At 44.1% G+C, this 17,503-nt stretch overlaps 1 protein-coding gene across 5 annotated transcripts in view; it reads right to left on the minus strand.

Annotated features, from left to right (window-relative positions):
• Positions 1-17,503, minus strand: part of PLCL2 (phospholipase C like 2) — a 217,173-nt gene that overhangs the window by 31,610 nt on the left and 168,060 nt on the right. For 4 of the 5 annotated variants that reach the window (XM_079115495.1, XM_079115496.1, XM_079115497.1 and 1 more), the window contains exon 7: positions 4,869-5,731. The exons of the other annotated variant lie outside the window; for it this stretch is intronic. In XM_079115495.1, coding sequence (XP_078971621.1) covers positions 5,552-5,731 — 180 coding nt within the window. In that variant the 3' untranslated portion in view covers positions 4,869-5,551. Of the gene's footprint in view, positions 1-4,868; positions 5,732-17,503 lie in introns of those variants that run through there. 5 annotated transcript variants of the gene reach the window in all.

Genomic DNA, 17,503 nt, shown 5'->3' on the forward strand with positions numbered 1-17,503 from the left:
ATGGTATGCCTTTACTCCATGTACAAACAGAGAATACTGGTGGGGTCTGAGAGATGGGCACTGTGAGGGCACCTGCACTTCTTAATTCACCTTTAAATTAATTTACCTTAAACTACCTTTAATTGGACTTTTTTGGTAACAATGAACATGGCTGTTTTTGAACTTAAAACCAATAAAGGAGGATTAAATATGATGAAACTAAGTGGTACCACCCTTTTAGGAAAAGAGCAAATTCCCTACAAGGCCTAAGCAGCCCTCCACAGCACTTGTTCTACACCCTTTCTCTCCCTTTCCCTCTCTGTGCTTCTGCCTCACTGACCCCCGGCAGGAGCCCGGGATGCTGCGCCTGTCTGTACCTGAGTCTTGCAGGAGGCTGATTTCTCAGTGTACGTTGTCTGCCTTGCTCACACTCTTCTGAGCCTTTCCTTTGGGCTGGGGAGCAGGTAGGGAGGGTGCTTTTGATTTCAGGTCTCGCTCAGTTCTTAGGGAACTTTCTGTGGCAGCTTGTGTGTTCCAAAGATGGCCTTAATAACCTCTGCTCTCCCCTGTCCTCTTCTGTCCCTGTCAAGAAAAGGAGTCAAATTCTCCACCACCTTGGCCCTGGGCAGGACTTCGTTTAAACAGCATGCTGCAGAGACGACATGCTGCAGCTTTGGAGAATAGCCTCAGTGAGCCTCCAGAGGACCAGCAGCTTCCATGTGGGTCTTTGGGAATGCTCAGTCCTGGGACAGTCCCTCCTGGAACCCAGGGAGAAGTCTAAGTCTTGTGGGAGACCGCGTGCAATGAGGTCCACAGCCCTGCTGAGCTCCCTGCCCTGTGAATGAGCCATCTGCCATGTCCAGTCCAGACAGATGGCTGAAACCCCAGCTTTGACAGACGCCCCCCCACCAAAAAAAAAGAGCCACGAGGAAGGACTAGGTAGAGATCAGTGGTAGAGCACTTGCCCAGCATGTGGAGGCCCCGAGTTCTAATCCCCAGCACTGAAAAACCAACCAACCAAGCAAAAACCCCACAAGATGAGCCCGGTCAGCACACAGAGACATGGGAGATAATACATGACTGTTTTAGGTTTGGGGGGTTGAGTTACAGAGCAGCAGATGATCTGTCTTCCCCAGAGAGGTGAGGTCCCCATTAAACTCTGTCCGAGCCCCACTTTTCAGTCACAGTGGATGTTAATAACAGGAGGCGACCAGAGTCAGGCACTGCTCCAAGCACTTCCACCAAGAGCAACCACCATGCCATCCTGTCCTCACAGGAACCCTGCGAGGGAAAGAAGCATTTGAAAAATCCTTCTTCAGTTACAGAAGCAAGGTGGGCTGAGAGCACTCGCCTCGTGCTCAGCTAGCAGGTCCTCCAGCGGCCTCTTGACAGCACCTCCCCTGGCTTTTAATTGTACCTTTGTCTCTGTAATTATCTGGATGAATGTCTCTATTCCCAGCCACACTGTGAGCTCCATGGGGGTTGGGACCATGTCTGTGTCTGTTGAGTGAATCCCTGGTGTTCAAAACAAGCTCACAAAATCAGAGTGGATAAATCTCCTAAGGAGCTCACATTCAGCACAAAAGAAGAATAAAATGCCAACTGCCTTTACTCTTCTTGACAAGACAGTATCCAGCTTGTAGTTTAGAGGTCAAGTGTGTATTCGGAATTCAAATGAGTATAGTACAATCCTTGAGATGTAGGATTGCAGGCAGATCTGGGTTCAAATGCTGAGTTGAGCATGACCTTGGTCAAGTTAAAGGACCTCTCTAAAGTCTTCATTCCTTCACTTATGATAATGGATAAATACCTTGCCAGTTGATGAGGATGAAATGTGCTTCAGTTAGATTTGTATCACTGTAACAAAATATTGAGGTAATCAACTTAAAAAGGGGAAAAGTTTATGTTAGCTCACAGTTTTAGAGGTTTCGGTCCATGGTTTGTTGTCTCTATTGCTTTTCAGCCTATGGGGAGGCAGGACATCATGGCAAGAGAAACTTGTTCACCTCATGGCAGCCAGGCAGCAAAGAAAAGAAGGCTCCTTAAAAGGGCATGCCCCCAGTGACCTGATGACCTCCCCTGGGCCCCACCACCTTCCAAGTGTCAAGCTGGGATTAAAACACATGGGCCTTTGGGGACATTTCAGATCCTGATCACAGCAAAACGATATATGCTAAGTGTCCTGAACACAGTCCTTGGCACACAAGCCCAACAAAGAGTCTCACTGTCAAACAACCAATGGAAAATTCTCCCAACTCACTCTGCTCAACATCAGTCAAAACATGAGCCACACTACTCTACATGGTAGCAGGTAGATCTACCCACCTTTGCATGGTCACTCGTTGGACAGGTAAAGCAGAGCTATGCAGTGGCCCCAGTAAACTTTGCATTGTAAATGCAACAGTTGATCAAAGTTTCAACAAATTCAGTGTATGTCAACCTACTCAATGAGGCCTCATAACGAAGATGGCTTATGGAAACCTTTGCAAGCTGGATGATCTTTTTCCATTCAGGTTTGGACAGCCCAACTCTGTGCGGGTGAAGAAGGGCAGCTTCCCTAGGGTATTTGTAATACCCAGCCCAAGAGGAACTCCACCCCATGCCCTGGCCCTGGATCACACTGCCCTGAAGGAGGTAAGCATGTGGGTTCAGATGACTTCTTTCCCACAATTTAGAAGCCACAGCTGCTAAAAGCAGAAAATAGACCAACACCTGCTACGGCTTACATCTCTGAGAGGATAAATTTAATAAGCATGCGCAGAGGAGGCAGGACGTACTTAGTGTGCTCACAGATGCCTCAGGATTTGCTCCGTGGGCCTGATATCAACATGACTGCTGGAAACCCGACACTGGCTCGATTTATATGTTGCTCATGGGACTTTTTATTCCCCAGGGAACTGACCAGGTGTTTGCCAGTTTCTGCACATTTTTGTCCAACTTTTCATTTTCCTTTGGCCCCAACAGATTTACCAGTTGTTTCCATGCTACTTATAATCAGTTATCCCCCCCTAATTGGGAGTGATGCACAGTGTGTGTGTGTGTGTGTGTGTGTGTGTGTGTGTGTGTGTGTGCGAGTATGTGTGCACAGTGTGATCAGTGTACACACTAGCCAAGTGCACAGGGAATTATCTGCATCTCCAGTCTCTCACATGGGTGTTCCCCATTGAAGGATGGTAGATGATTTGGAAGTAAGCCAGCACACTACCCTTTTTCTCAACTGAGGAAACCCAGGAGCAGAGATCTCACCTTCACTTGATCAGCAGGGTTATTATAAAGCCTCCACAGGTTCAATCCAGGTGGGCCAGTCAGTCCTTTGCAAGAGAAAACTGTTTTTATAAAGGCCCATAAATCAGAACTGTGGCCTTGGTCAGTTTGATCAATGCTTTCTGCTTCCATTTGAAAGAGGAAAAGGGAGCAGAAGAGCTCAATTAGCCGTGAATTCCTGCTCTGCCGATGTGAGTCCTCTTCCTCCCTGGCGGGTGGTGCATTCACTGGGACAGGATCTAGATTAAGAGGAGGTGTACTGCAGCCTGGGGTACCACCCCTGTGCCACTGACTACTTCTCATCATGGAGCCCACGCCTTTGAAGAGATAGGTCAAAATAAGTTGAATCTCTTTAGCGTGGAAAGGTGAAGCCAGCCCCAGGCTAAATCCAGCTGGAACAGGAACCCTCACAGAGTTTGTGACATCAGACAATCCATCTTATTTTTCTATCTGCAACTTCTGCATCTGGAGAAGACTGAATGATCTCATTGACTCCTTCAGTTCCAAAGTCCCTGCTTCTAGACTTGTATAAACCTATAACAAATTTCATGTGTCTTGCTATCATTCAACCCATATATTAGATAATACCTGTCATCATAGTAAATGTAGCCGTTTTCAATTTCACTATATTTTAAAATATTTTTAATGATTTTTATGATTTCTGGATATTCTCTTTAAATTAAATATTGCTACTAACCAATATTCAAGGATTGCTACAGAAAATCTGTTGTCATTTTATTTCTTATTCTATAAATCCTGTTTAGTTTCTGTTATTTTCTCTCCATTTTTTTTCCCCTCTGAGCTCATTTCCAAGCCAAGAGCACACTTCCAGTTAGCTGGTGTGTGTAGGGCTATTATCTAAGTAACGGGCATAATTAATTTTCTATCTAGAGAAGGGCCAGTGGAGATGGGCACCTTAGCTTAATTACTGTTAGAATGTACATGGCAGGAATTGAGCAAATAATTTTTTTTTTTTTTTTTCAGGAGCCCAGGCAACAATGAACCATCCTGCCTGGGTATCTCCTAACCTTGAGGAAACATAATAATGAGACACCCAGAGAAGGTTGGTACCTGGGTCACATACCTGAATCACTGAACAGTAAAAAGGGGCCAATGAATATTTAGAACTTTTAGTCTTCCAGATTTGAAAGCAATTCTGGTTTGGGAGAAACAGTAATTAGGTTGCTGTGACACTAGCGTGAAATCTCACTGGTTTTGAAAATAAAAACTTGGATTAAAATCTCAGCTGGTGAAGAAGTATCCTTCAGAGGTGAAGGACAAATAAGACTTTCTGGGGATTTGTCCCCTGCAGACCTGTAGGAAGGCCCTATCAGCTCCAGGCTCTGTGGCTGCATTCAACTTACTATTTGCCTGATTTTGAGGTGTCCTTCACTAGGGGGTTAATCCAGGGTCAGAACAGGGACAGTTATGAGGGTCCGGGTTCACTTTACAGTCAGCTGCCACTGCCCCATGCTGTTGAAACCCTGCTAAAAGCACAGTCAAGCCAGACAAGCAACTTGTTTTTAGTACATAGCTATTCATCCGACAACCAAGTGGCTACTCAAGAAGACAGTTTTGAACCAGAAATTTTAAAAGTCTCATTAAAAGCAGGCACTGCTATTGGAGAAATATCATAAAACATCTCTTTAATGTGAACACTACTTCATACAAGGAGAAACTATTTACAATGTGTCACTTTCAGATTAGCATCATTGGTCTACCCAAGTGCTGCCACAACGCGTCTTCAAACAGGGAGCTTCAGTCCAAGTGTAGGTTCCAGGTCCTTGGTGGCTCTCCCGGGTTCCTGGGGATTCAGGGGACCTGCCCACTTACATTCTCTTTAGTAATTATGGCTCAGCAAGCATGCTACCCAAAGCATCTATAACCCAGAGACTCTGGCAACCACACAGAAGTAAAAAGCATAGATTAGGGTTTTCTTCACCAATAAATACTAATTTGACAATCCAATCCATTCCCATTTGAAGAAATTGTTTTCACTTAGGAAAATGCTTCTCAAAAGAACTAGAGGGAACAATCTGTTCTTCACACTGGAACTGAATTAGGAGGTTTTTGTATACAAATATAGCATATTTTGGCCAGGGATATAATTTCTTGTTAAAGAGTTTATTTTCCTTCACACATAAGATTGCTACATACATTCACAGTTTTAATAGACTGTAATTAGCTATTCCAGTTGTGCTTCAAAATCCCAAACATCATTCTCATGAGTGAGTGCAAAGCCAATGCCTCCTTTGACTAGGACTGGTCCTGGAGCCATAAACTCCGTAACGACGGACGGGCGGTTTCCTCATTCTCCAGTTTCACCATTTGCTTTTTCGGGTATGACTTCCAGGCTCCGGCGTGGCTTCTGGACCTCCGTGTTTTCAGTGCCTGGTTTATTCAGTCCACAGGAAACAGCAGCATAATGGATTTGTTTCAGGTTCTCCAAAGTCTCGTTCTTTGCATATTTCAAAAGATCTGCTTGTCCCTGTAATGAGACACGTGATTGAGTAGTATTAGATATGACATGACTTTCTGTTAAGACTTTACAATATAGATCTTCTGCTGAAAGAGAATTTTGATTCCATGAGACTGCATATTTGTTTCCTATTGGCACTGCATCCGAATAGGTCACTTTTAATACAAAATCAAGTGTGTTTTCCCAGTTTCCAGACCACACTCCAAGAGCACACTGACTTTTCAGGTCTTTCCACTTGGAAATCTGAACAGAGCTGTGTGTGCGGCACAGTATTCCCGTCTATCCCAGTTAAAATCATATCTTCTGTTGTTTGGGCCATCCTGTTGCCGTCTGCAGTACTGGAATTGAACCCAGAGCCTCCCAAATGCTAGGTTAGTGCTCTGCCACTGAGGTTCACCCCCCGCCCCCACGGCTGGTTGTTTTTCCAGGTTGGCCTTGAATTTGTGACCCTTCTGTCTCAGTCACTGGAGGAGCTAGGATCACAGGTGCTGCCTACCCCCTTTTAAAAAGGTTTAAAAAAAACAAAAAAAAACCCTTTTTTATTCTGAAATAAGTACCAATTTACGGAAGGATTCAAAACCAGTAGAGAGGAGTCTTACATTTTTCTTTCTCAAATTTCCCCAGGTGGTTACACCTCACATAACTATAATAAAATATCAGCACCAGGACCCTGACATTGGTGCGATGAGCCCACAGATCTGCTCGGCTCTACGGCAGGTAACCACCACTGCAACGGAGACACAGGAGGCTATGGGTGCCAAGATCTCCCTGTACCATGACTCTCCAGTCACATCCGCCCGCTTCCCCTCCAGCCCCTCACTCCGACAGCCACTAATGTGTGGAGACTGGCCTTGGAGCCCACACGGCCTCTAAGAGCGCTGGCAGCGGTGGGCCCAGGGCAGACTCTCGCGGCATCGGCTAACAAAGAACACAGGGAGGATCCTCCGTTCTGGATCCGCGTTCTTAGCCCGATGTTGGTTTCTTATGAGGTCTGACTATTGACATGGATTTAGGCTGACACGTGCACAGGTCAGAAAAAAGGTGGACAGATGAGAAGCACAATCGTTGGGAGCATGGAATGTGGGCTGACAATTGGGCCAATGCAGATTGTCAGCCTCGTCACTTCAGCTGGGGCCAGAGGGTTCTTCGGGGGCGGGCGAGAGCTGTGCTGTGCATCTCAGGAGAGTAAGCAGCACCCTTGACTCACCAGGTAGCAGCAGCCTCCCTCCACTGCCACCATGGAGGGTGTCTGCGGTCTTTGCTAGCCGTCTCCTGGTGGGAGGGCACACTGCGGGCTGCCCTGGTTGAGCACCTCTGGGCTGAGGTATCGGCGGGCCAAGGCCTCCAGGGTCGTGCTGGGGGACAGACCTGTGGTGCTCCTGCTGCACGTTCCACCCCTTCTACTTTGCTTTTTTCTTCTATTTTCCTTTCGAATTTGACCTGCCTTCCACTAGCACTTCTTTCTACTCACACTATGACCTTTCCTTTTCTTTTACTCTCCTTGCTCATGGCTTTTTCCCCTTCTCCTCAGGCCCTCGATTTTTTCCCTTCTTTTCTTTATAGTTGACATTTTCTTTATCACACTTCTTTCTCCATTCCTTCCCCCCCCCTTACTAACTGCCTCCCAAGTGCAGGTCTTTTAAAGCAGCCTGTACGACCAGAGCTTGAGGCCAGCTGCAGAGGGTGACGGGTAAGCCCTTACCTTGGCAGGCAACTAGACTGTAATCAAATTTTCACTCACTGGTGAGACCAAATTGCAGAGCAATTTTAAACCACCATGAGGCCCAAATCCACAGAGTGGTTTGTTGCTTACCACTTACCATTCATGATTTTCCTGCTTTACACAGACCTTTAATTAGTGTCTATGAATAGATGTTCCAGTGCCGAGTTTAACTGAAGGAGCTTCATTTTTATTCATTCCTCCTTGTAACTGAACTCACGTGTTGAACCTTTCCTAGTTATGAGGCCTTCATAATACTGCACATTGTGTCGGGAATAAACTTTCTTATGAGAGGGCTTATTTGCCTTCACAAGCAAAATTGCCACGTATATACGCACAGTTTTAGTAGAGTGTAACGACCTAGTTCATTTGTGTTTTAAAATCCCAAGTATTATTTTTTAAATTTATAAGTTTTATATTTAGAGCAGCTTCAGGTTCACAGCAGAAGAGAGCAGAAAGCCCAGAGTTTCCGTATACCACCCCGTCCCCATAACACGCACCTCCGGCAGCACTGACGTCCCACACCACAGTGGCAAGTTCGTTCTCCTCAGTGACCCCACAACCATGCATCAGTGTCAGTCAGTCTATTGTTTAAGTGAGGGTTCTCACATGGTGTTGTGAAGATCTGCACAAATGTATGATGATGTGTAGCTACTATTATGGTAACAGAGTAGTTTTCTTGCTCTGATAATCCTCTACATTCTGCTGAGTGCTCCCTCCCACACCTCTTCAACCCAAACCCCTGTCTACTGCTGTATCTTTCTACTGTCTCTGCAGTTTTTTTTTCTTTTCCAGAATGTTCCACAGTTGGTATCTTTCTACTGTCTCTGCAGTTTTTTTTTCTTTTCCAGAATGTTCCACAGTTGGAATCATACCGTTTGCAGTCTATTCAGATTGGCCTCTTTCACTTCAGTAATGTGGACTTAAGGTTCCACCATGTCTTTTTATAGGTTGATAGCTCATTTATTTTCAGCACTGAATAATATTCCTTTGTCCAACATACTACAGTTTATTCATTCACCTGCTGACAGACATCTTTGTGACTTCCAAATTTGGCAGTTATAAAGAAAGCTGCAATGTATGTGTTTGTTTGAACATAAGCTTTTCAGCTCATTTGGGTAAATACCAAGGAGTGTGATTGCTGACGTCATATGGTAAGAATATGTTAAGTTTTTGAGAAAACGCCAAAGTACCTTCCCAAGTGTCTACCATTTTATATACCAACCAGCATTTGAATGACAGTTTCTGTTCCCCACATTCTGCTGTGGTCAGTGTTTGAGATTTTGGCCATTCTAACAGGTGGGCAGTGGTAACTCACTGTGTCTTAATTTGCAATTCTCTCATGACATATGATGTTGAACATTATTTTCATGTTTACTTTCATAATATATCTTGTGGTGAAGTGTCTGTTCAGGTTTTTGCCCATTTTTAAAATCGGGTTGTTTGTTTCCTTATTGTTAAGTTTGAGAAACTTCGTATATTTTGGAAAGCAGTTCTTTATCACAGGTGTCTTAAAAATATTTTCTCCCAATCTGTGGCTTCTCTTCCCATTATCTTAATATTGTTTTTAACAGAGAAGAAGTTTTTAGCTTTTTTTTTTTTGTATTGTGCAACAGAAACTTGTATTTTAGTGGTTAATAAAAAGCATGTATCAGTAAGAATTCATTTTGTACCTTTTAATCCACATTTTAAGTCAATTTACTTGATCATATTGAGTTGATAACAAACAAAATCCACTGTTTCAAAAAACAGCACAATGAAGTCAAATTAATCAATTCTTTCCTTCCTGGATTGTGGTTTTAGTGGTACATCTAAAAAAGTCATTGCCATACCTTTATGTTATCTTCTAGTTCTATAATTTTCTATTTTGCCTTTAGATCTATGATCCTTTTGAGTTAATTCTTGAGGAAGGTGTAAGGTCTGTGCTAGATTCAGCCTTCAGTGTGTGGATATCCAGCACCATTTGTTGAAAAGATTGTTCTTTTCCTGCAATAGTTTGGGTCTTTTGCCTCTACATATGAATCGGTTTGTCAGAAGCTATAAAATAACTCGCTGGGCTTTTGATTGGAATTGCAATGAATGCATAAATCAAGTTGGGAAGAACTGCCATCTTGATAGTATTGAGTCTTCATATCCATGAACATGGAATACTTCTCCATGTATTTACTTCCTTTGTATCTTTTGTCAGAGATCTATAGCTTCACTCATGAAAAGTTTTCACAGAAGTGGTGAATGGTGAGAGGAGACATCCTTGCTTTGTTCTTAATGTTGGTGGGAAACTTTGAGTTTTTACCATTAACTGTGATGTTAGCTTCACAGTTTTTGTAGACAGACCTTATCAAGTTGAGGAAGTTCCCCTCTATTCCTTATTTTCTGAGAGTTTTCAACATGAATGGGTGTTGGATTTTGTCAATGCTTTTTCTGTGTCTAGTTATAAGCATGAGGTTATTTTCTTTAGCCTGTTGATGTAATGGGTTACACTAATCAATTTTTGAAAGTTGAATCAACCTTGCATACCTGGTTGTGATATATGATTCTTTTTATATTTTGATTACTATTGTTAATTTTTTGAGGATTTTTACATCCATGTTCCTGGGAGACACTGGTCTGCAATTTTCTTCTCTTGTAATGTCTTTGCCCGGTTTTGGTATTAGGGTAATGCTGGCCTCGTAGAATGAGTTACAAAGTATTCACTCTGCCTTTATCTTCTGGAGGAGATTGTGGAGAATTCCATTCTTGCAGTCCCTTGGATCAAAATATCATCACTGACTCCTTTCTTTCTCTTCTATCCTCCATCCCACCTATCAGTAGTTCCTATTGTCCCAGTCTTCAAAACACGTATATTCAGGTTACCACCACTTATTACCCTCACTGCCATCAACACAGCCAAAGACACTATAATCTTTCCTTGGGTTTAGGATAGTACCCTCCTGACTGGTCTTCCTTAACATGACAGCTGAAAAGTTTCAATTGAAACATAGTCAGAACATACCTTTCCCTCTTCTTAAAACTCTTCAGTGGCTCTCCAAGTAACTCAGAGTGAGTGGCACAGTTCTTGCCCAGGGCCCAGATGGCCTGCCTCACAATCGTCCTCATTCCCAGCATCTCTCTGCCTTGTTCAGCCTTCATTATATGGGCTCCTCAGTGTTCCTCAAATCCAGCAGGTCCTCTCTAGGTGGACCTCGAGGTCTGTGCGCTCACTGTTCCCTCTGAAGCGAAGGCTCTTGTCTAAAAATGCACAAGGCTCACTCCTGTACTTCCTTTATGTCCTGACTTTGAAATTCCCTTGGCAGTGGCACCTACCTTGACACAACTCTATTTAAAATCAGAACTTCCACCCTCTGCCCACCGTCCTCCTTACCCCTTTCTTGCTTTGTTTTTCACAACACATAGTACAATCTGACGTACTCTGTTGTTTCGTTCAGTGTCTGTCTCTCTCTTTAAATGTGAGCTCCGTGAGAGCAGGAATCTTTATGTTTCCTGATCACTGCTGAATCTTCACAGTTTAAAACAGTGCTAGGTACATAATAAGGGATCACTAAGCATTCGATGAATGAATATAACCAAAGTAAAATGTGAAAATCTCCTCTTTAATATCCACAGCTGCCACCCCGACAACGTTTTGTTCTTTCTCTTTCTCTGTCTATATATTATAAATAGGTATTTTACTTTTTATGTAAATGGTATCAGGTAATTGACATTGTTCTTTGGTTTCCTTGTACTCACCAGAAGCCACGTCTTGTTAATCTTTCTATGTCAGCGTTTCTAGATCTACCACATGATGATAAAATATTTAAAACAAAAATCCCCAGATGGTGCGGGATAATTAATGTGGCAACAACAGAGTTCTTTATCTGGTTGAATTTTATGTTTCCCAAGCTCAGACAAGTTGTGATGATGTCTCCAACAGACCAGGTAGGCATTCAGCCATTATGCAAGTGACACCAAAGGATCCCACAAGCAACACATCTAGTCATGGGGAGCTGCTACACTTTTATTCTGTTCCATGTGTCTAAAACTACTTGTCTGACATGTCTTGGAGTTAAGACATCTATCATGGGTAAAGGACAATTGTAAAGTCTGTGGTGGTATTTGCTGTAGCAATGTTCATATGTCACTGCTTCAAAAGACTTCAAAAGAGCACAAGCTATTTAAAACAGTGCCACCCGTTGACGCAGGGTGACTAGTTTAGAAGACTCTTTCTACAAGGTGGCTTTGTAATGTTTTCAGTTGAAAAACTCAAACCTCATTCAGTTTCACACATTCTGTTTTTGAATTCTGTAACTTACTTGATTTGGTTTTCATCTTGAAAGGGTTATCACAACCTTAGGTCAAAATACTGAAGGTTCTCACTTTGGTCCAGGAAGTAATCTTTAAAATAGGTCTCTAATGGCAGAAGCTGCACCACAGCTCTTGCTGAGTTTGGCTGTTCCTGTGGCTTACCTGGGATCAGATCAGAGGCCAGGAGCAGCCAGGAAATGTACAATGGCATGTGCCAAACCCCAGAGCTGGTGCCACAGCTGTACTCAACACTTGGCTAGTCACCAAACTTTCTGTGTGACCATAAAAGATGTCCTATTTTTGTTTGTTTGTTTTTGTTTCTTTGCAGTACTACTGCAGTTCTTTGAACCCAGGGTCTTACACATGCTAGACAAGTGCTCTACCACTGGGCTACATATATTTCAGACCTTTGTGAAAAATTTTGTTTTGCTACAGGTTCTTGCTGAGTTGCCCAGGCTGGCCTCAAACCTGTGGTCCTTTTACCTTAGTTTCTCATGTAGCTGGAATTACAGGCATATGCCACTGCATTTAGCTTCAGTTTTTAATACATTAAAAATACTTCAAAGTACATCTGTTAGTGCTACATAGTTTTTGGAACCAAAATCAATAATCACAGTTTGCTGCTTTTATCCAAATCTAGAGGTAAAACAATAGGGATTAGACACTCCAGTTAATTTTTTCAAAGCCCCTTTGTCAAACTATTAGAGTAAAACAGAGCTGCCTTACTGTGGAGATGAGTGACCCAGTATAGCTGTCCCTGATCTCTACAATTGGTCCTTGCAATGGCTGCATGGCTTGGAGCTAGAGAGAGCAAAGACAGCCACCTGCCATTCCCTGGGGGCCAGCAGACACTTTTTCCAAATCCCATGTAATGAGAGGGAAGAGAAAGAAGTGAACACTCACACTGTATACTTGGGAGTTTGAGGGAAGCACAAAAGTACTCAGATCTTTTTGTTCTGATGTGAACAGGAATGTAAGTCATCAGAGTCTCATGCAGACATCCCTCTGCATGTCTGGGGCCCACACTGACTTCTGAGTTGCTCTGGGGCCAAAGATTTCAACCTGTAAAGGTTCACCTAGGTGAGTATGGACTAGGCTGCCTCCTTTCTGGCTTTCTCATTCACCTGGGAACACAGCAAGAAACACAGCAGATATTAGGCACCCTCACTGATACCATCCACTTCTCAAAGAGATGAGTCTGACTGGCCAACACTGGGACTGCTCTAAGGCCTACCAGGAACGCAGACTACCATGCTGAGTAGGCTGAGCCCATCCCACGTCTTGGCCCTTGCTTGGCAACTGGATTTGTATGCATCTAATTTTCCAAACTAAATCATTGTGCTTTATCTTTCCTGCAAGCCTGCAAGAGGGGCCCCTCAGTGGACGGCAGCAGGTTTAGGCTGCTTCTCCTATCTCTCAGCAGACTGTCTTTTGCAACTAAAACCAGAGAACTGAACCTGTGAGCCCTAAAACACATTTCATGACAGGAAATGAAAGCCAGGTGGCCAGAAAGTTATCATTTCATCATTGGTTATCTATCTGGTTAAAGGCAGGCAGTCACAAACATGGTGCCTTTTCGTAAATATTTTGTGGTTAGTCACTTTCAGGCGACAGGAGACTCACATACCAAGTGATTACATTTCAGTCATGTATTTCATAAGCATTCAAAATCACAGGCCAAATGCTCAAACCTCCTTCAAGAATGCTATGGTAAAAACCATGGGGACAGTTTACAGATCAGTGGGTACCAGGGATTAGGGGGATGAACAGGCAGAGCACAGAGGAGTTTTAGATCAGTGATAATACTTTGCATGATACTGTAATGACGGAGATAATAAAAAACATCAAATTGGACACCTTAGATACATACAATAAAAAATAAAATTTTTAAAAATGGTGGCTAAGAGTGCGGACCTGTGGTAGAACACTTGCTTAGCATGCGCAAGGCCCTGGGTTCCATCCCCAGCACCACAAAATTAATGAATAAGTAAATAAATTAATTAAAATAAGTACAGTGGATACATGTCATTGTAGATTTGTTCAAACGCATTCAGTGTGAGACACCAAGAATGAATGAATCCTAATATAAACTATAGTCTTTGAGCAACGATGTGTCTGTGCAGGTTCACTCACTGTAACAGATGCACCACTCTGGTGGCAGCTGATAATGGGGAGGTGAAGCATGTGTGTGGGCAGGATATGGGAAGGCTCTGAACCTCTTTGTCAATTTTGCTATGAACCTAAAATTGCTCTAGAAAAATAAGTCTTTTAAAAAAGGACTGTGGAAATGATTTAGTACATTTCTTACAACCACAATTCAGACTTGCTCAGAAGGGCTGTGAAAGCAATTATGGTCCTAAGTTTGAAACCACAGAGCCTACAATATGTTAAAAACAAAATAGGAAAGAACAGATACCAGCAAAGCCTCTGGGAGCACTGGTTACTATTTATTGAGTGATTGCTTTGCCAGGCACTGTATTAAGCCATTTACAAGGATTATCCCATGACAGTCTCTTAATTCTGAGGAGATACTGCTACTATCCCTGTTTTATAATGAGGAAACTGAGTTTAAGGAGATTAGGGACCTTGCCCAAGGCAGAGTCTAAACAGCAAATGACACTGAAACACACACTGCTTTTTGTTTTCCTTTTGGATAAACTAAACGGTGGGACCCCCCAACGACAGTGTGTTGAACCCCACATGTTGCATGCAAGCAAAGTAGAACTTCCACTATATTTTTAAAGCACTCAGCATATCAACAAATTGTGCAGACAATTCACTCTTCCTGTGGTTAAATATGGAAACAGAAATACAGATGTCCCATTCAGACACATTGAAGAGGAATGGGTGAACAAAAGCAGGGAGGGCCCTGGGAGTCTTGGCTGCAGATTGCAAATCGCCCCCTCATTATCCTTCCATGACCCCCCTTCCAAGAGGCCTTTTGTGGCCGGCTGAGACCTAGCACATTAATCAGCTTGGTCAGGCTTACTTCCTGCTTATGTCTCAATAAACCTTACACATGAAAAAAGATCCCCGATCATCAGAATCACCTCGAGTTAGAGCAACAGGACGCATGCTTTGCTACAGGACGTGAGAACTGCCTGCCGAGTTCATCATTATTTTTTCTGTCCTGTGGCTTCCCCTCTAGTGTTTGGTGGGGCTGCCATGCAAGCTGCAGGTGAACTGGTCTCACCACAGCAGGGCTGCCTTCCTCTGCCCCGCCTCCACCTCACAGGGTTCAGAGTCGCTGGGGAGGATGGGGTACTAGGTGAGAGTGGAAAGAATACACCATCAACATGGGTGCTGGCCCTCAAATTTCTTTCCTTAATCCAAAGAGATGCTTCAATCATACAGGGCAGCACCTGGATCATGCAAGGACGGTGGGTCCTCCTGAGGACTACCCTCGAGTCTGGAGCCTCCCCGTACGCTTTGCCCGCATCTGGACTCTCATCACATCTTTAGTCATCTAACCTGTCAATGATTGTATGACTGTCAATAATTTTAGATTCCAATTATAAGATTCAATTTAATTAAGATTCAGAAGGAATTCCATCTTCTTCAGAAACAATTTTTGTTTTCTTCAGCTGAGATGGGGAGTTGGGTGCTCCCAGGTAGCATGCGGGGGGGACTGGTGCCTGAGCTGGGCCTGGACAGAAAGGCAGGACAGGATTTTTGCAGGTAGGAGGGGCTCTGGAGAAGGATGCTGCTTTCCACCAACCAGTGCCCATCACCCTAGGAAACGACAGTCTTGGAGCCCAGCCATCGTTCAGTAGTCTATCATCTAGACCGCAGAGTTTTCTAAGTCTGGACTCTGCATCTCCCCCTGCTCCTGGAGAGGGCTAAGGTCCACTCTGCAGCAGGAGAGGGGCCTGACCCGGTACAGAGCTGGTTGCACTGGGGGCAGAGGTGGGGTGGGGGTTTCAGGAGCAGTCACTGGAGTCTGATAGCAGAAGTAAGCCACAAGGTAAGCACAGAAGGCAGGAGATCAGAGAGGGACCAGGGTCAGAGGAGAGGAAGTGGAGAGTGAGGGGAGGCCGGGGTATGAGCAGGACCAGGACCGTGAGCCTCTGAACACATTAGAAAAGCAGTGCACAGGTAAGCGCTTCTTTTGTCTTATTAATCTTCTGAGCACACCTTGTGCATGATCGAACATTAGCTGAGTAATCACAAATTCCACACGAGAGGGATCCAAATGCGTGAGGTTTTACTGTGTTTTAAATGGACCAGGAAGAGCAGCTTGCCTAATGATGAACAACACTACAATCGTCTGTTTCCTGAACCACTCTGAGTTTTCACACACTAAATCGAGAAATGGCTTTCAGTCAATTATAGCTTTTCAGGAAAACTGGCAACACACTACATCACCTATAATAAATAACATAACTAAAACATAAGTGTCAATAATTCTAAGAAAAGAAAATGTGGTAAGTCCACAGACCATCGCAGTTAATTTTCAGAAAGGAAACAAATGCCAGCCTCTAAGGTAAGTACTACACCTCTGATAAAAATGAAAATCAAGATCAATGCCGGGATCAACACCATCTGGTTTATTGATTCATTTTTGGCAGAAGTCTTATGCTCCTGAGAGAACAAATCTCTAATTACTTGCAGGATTTCCTTGTCAGTCAGGTTTCTGAGGGCAGAGTGGCACAGGATGGGGAGAGCTGGCTTGGCAGCCATTCATCTGGAGACATCTTGGGCTATAATCAACTTACTTTAAGTTAGTTAGATAGTTTAAGTTAGTTAAGATCACTTTTCATGAAAAGCCCAGCCACCCCAGATGAGATGCCAGTCATGTGGGTGAAGCCTGATTGATGTTCCAGGCCCCGCTGAGCTCCCAGCACAGTAACTCCCTGGGGCTGAGCCAGCCAATAGCACATGGAGCAGAAAAACCACATGGCTGAGCCCGTCAATCACACAGAATCAGGGGGAAAAAGAAGTAGAGATCATCTTAAGCCACTAGTTTTGAAGTGGGTTGTTATACAGGAGTCAGGAATTGAAATAGCCACTCAAGGTGGCCCCAGCTTCTGCGTTGCAGGCAAGACCTTCCTGGACACAGAGTATGGAAGTAGGAGGAGAACTGCATCCACGGAGCCCTGATACAAGAGGAAGGCTTGCACACCTGAGGACTGCTAGCCTGAAGCTAAATGGCCGAGCTAAGCTAAGAAAGACAAATAGTTTGAGCACGTGAAATAAAAGCTTACCTGGTACTGGCAGGGCCAGATCAAGGCAAGACAAAGTTTCAAAGCATTAGAAACAGCCTGGGCAGAATGCAGACTGGCAGACGGGAGAAGGAAGCAGAGGCACAGAGACAAGCGGGCAGAGCACTGGCCACAGAGACACAGCTCTTCTGGAGCCATGGGGTTCCGATGGCTTTCTAACTGCAGGGAGCCCGACTGTAGTTTCTGGCCTCAGAATTCCTAGAAGTCCCTGCCCCTCGTGGGCTGTGTAAGCTGCCATCTCTTGCCCATCCCCCGTGAGTTAGCCCAGTGAGTTTTTGCTCCTGGTAACCAAGCAGGACTGTGAAAACCGCACTCTTCTATGGGATCCTAGCATCTCAGGAATGGCAGTGAATGGGCCGGGTAAATTCCATCACCAGTAGCGTGAGCATTTTAGCAAATGGAAGATAAGAGCAGAGGAGCTCTGAGGATGCTGGCAGGACGAAAACACACCGTCCCCATTCCACATCCCCAGTGAGATGAGCCCAAACAGCAAAACGGCAAAACAAACCTGAGTGAAAGAACCACAAGCAGCAACCAAACTAAGGAAATTTAATACAC

Source organism: Sciurus vulgaris, assembly GCF_902686455.1.
Source record: "Sciurus vulgaris genome assembly, chromosome: 16".
Classification (NCBI taxonomy): Eukaryota; Metazoa; Chordata; class Mammalia; order Rodentia; family Sciuridae; genus Sciurus; species Sciurus vulgaris.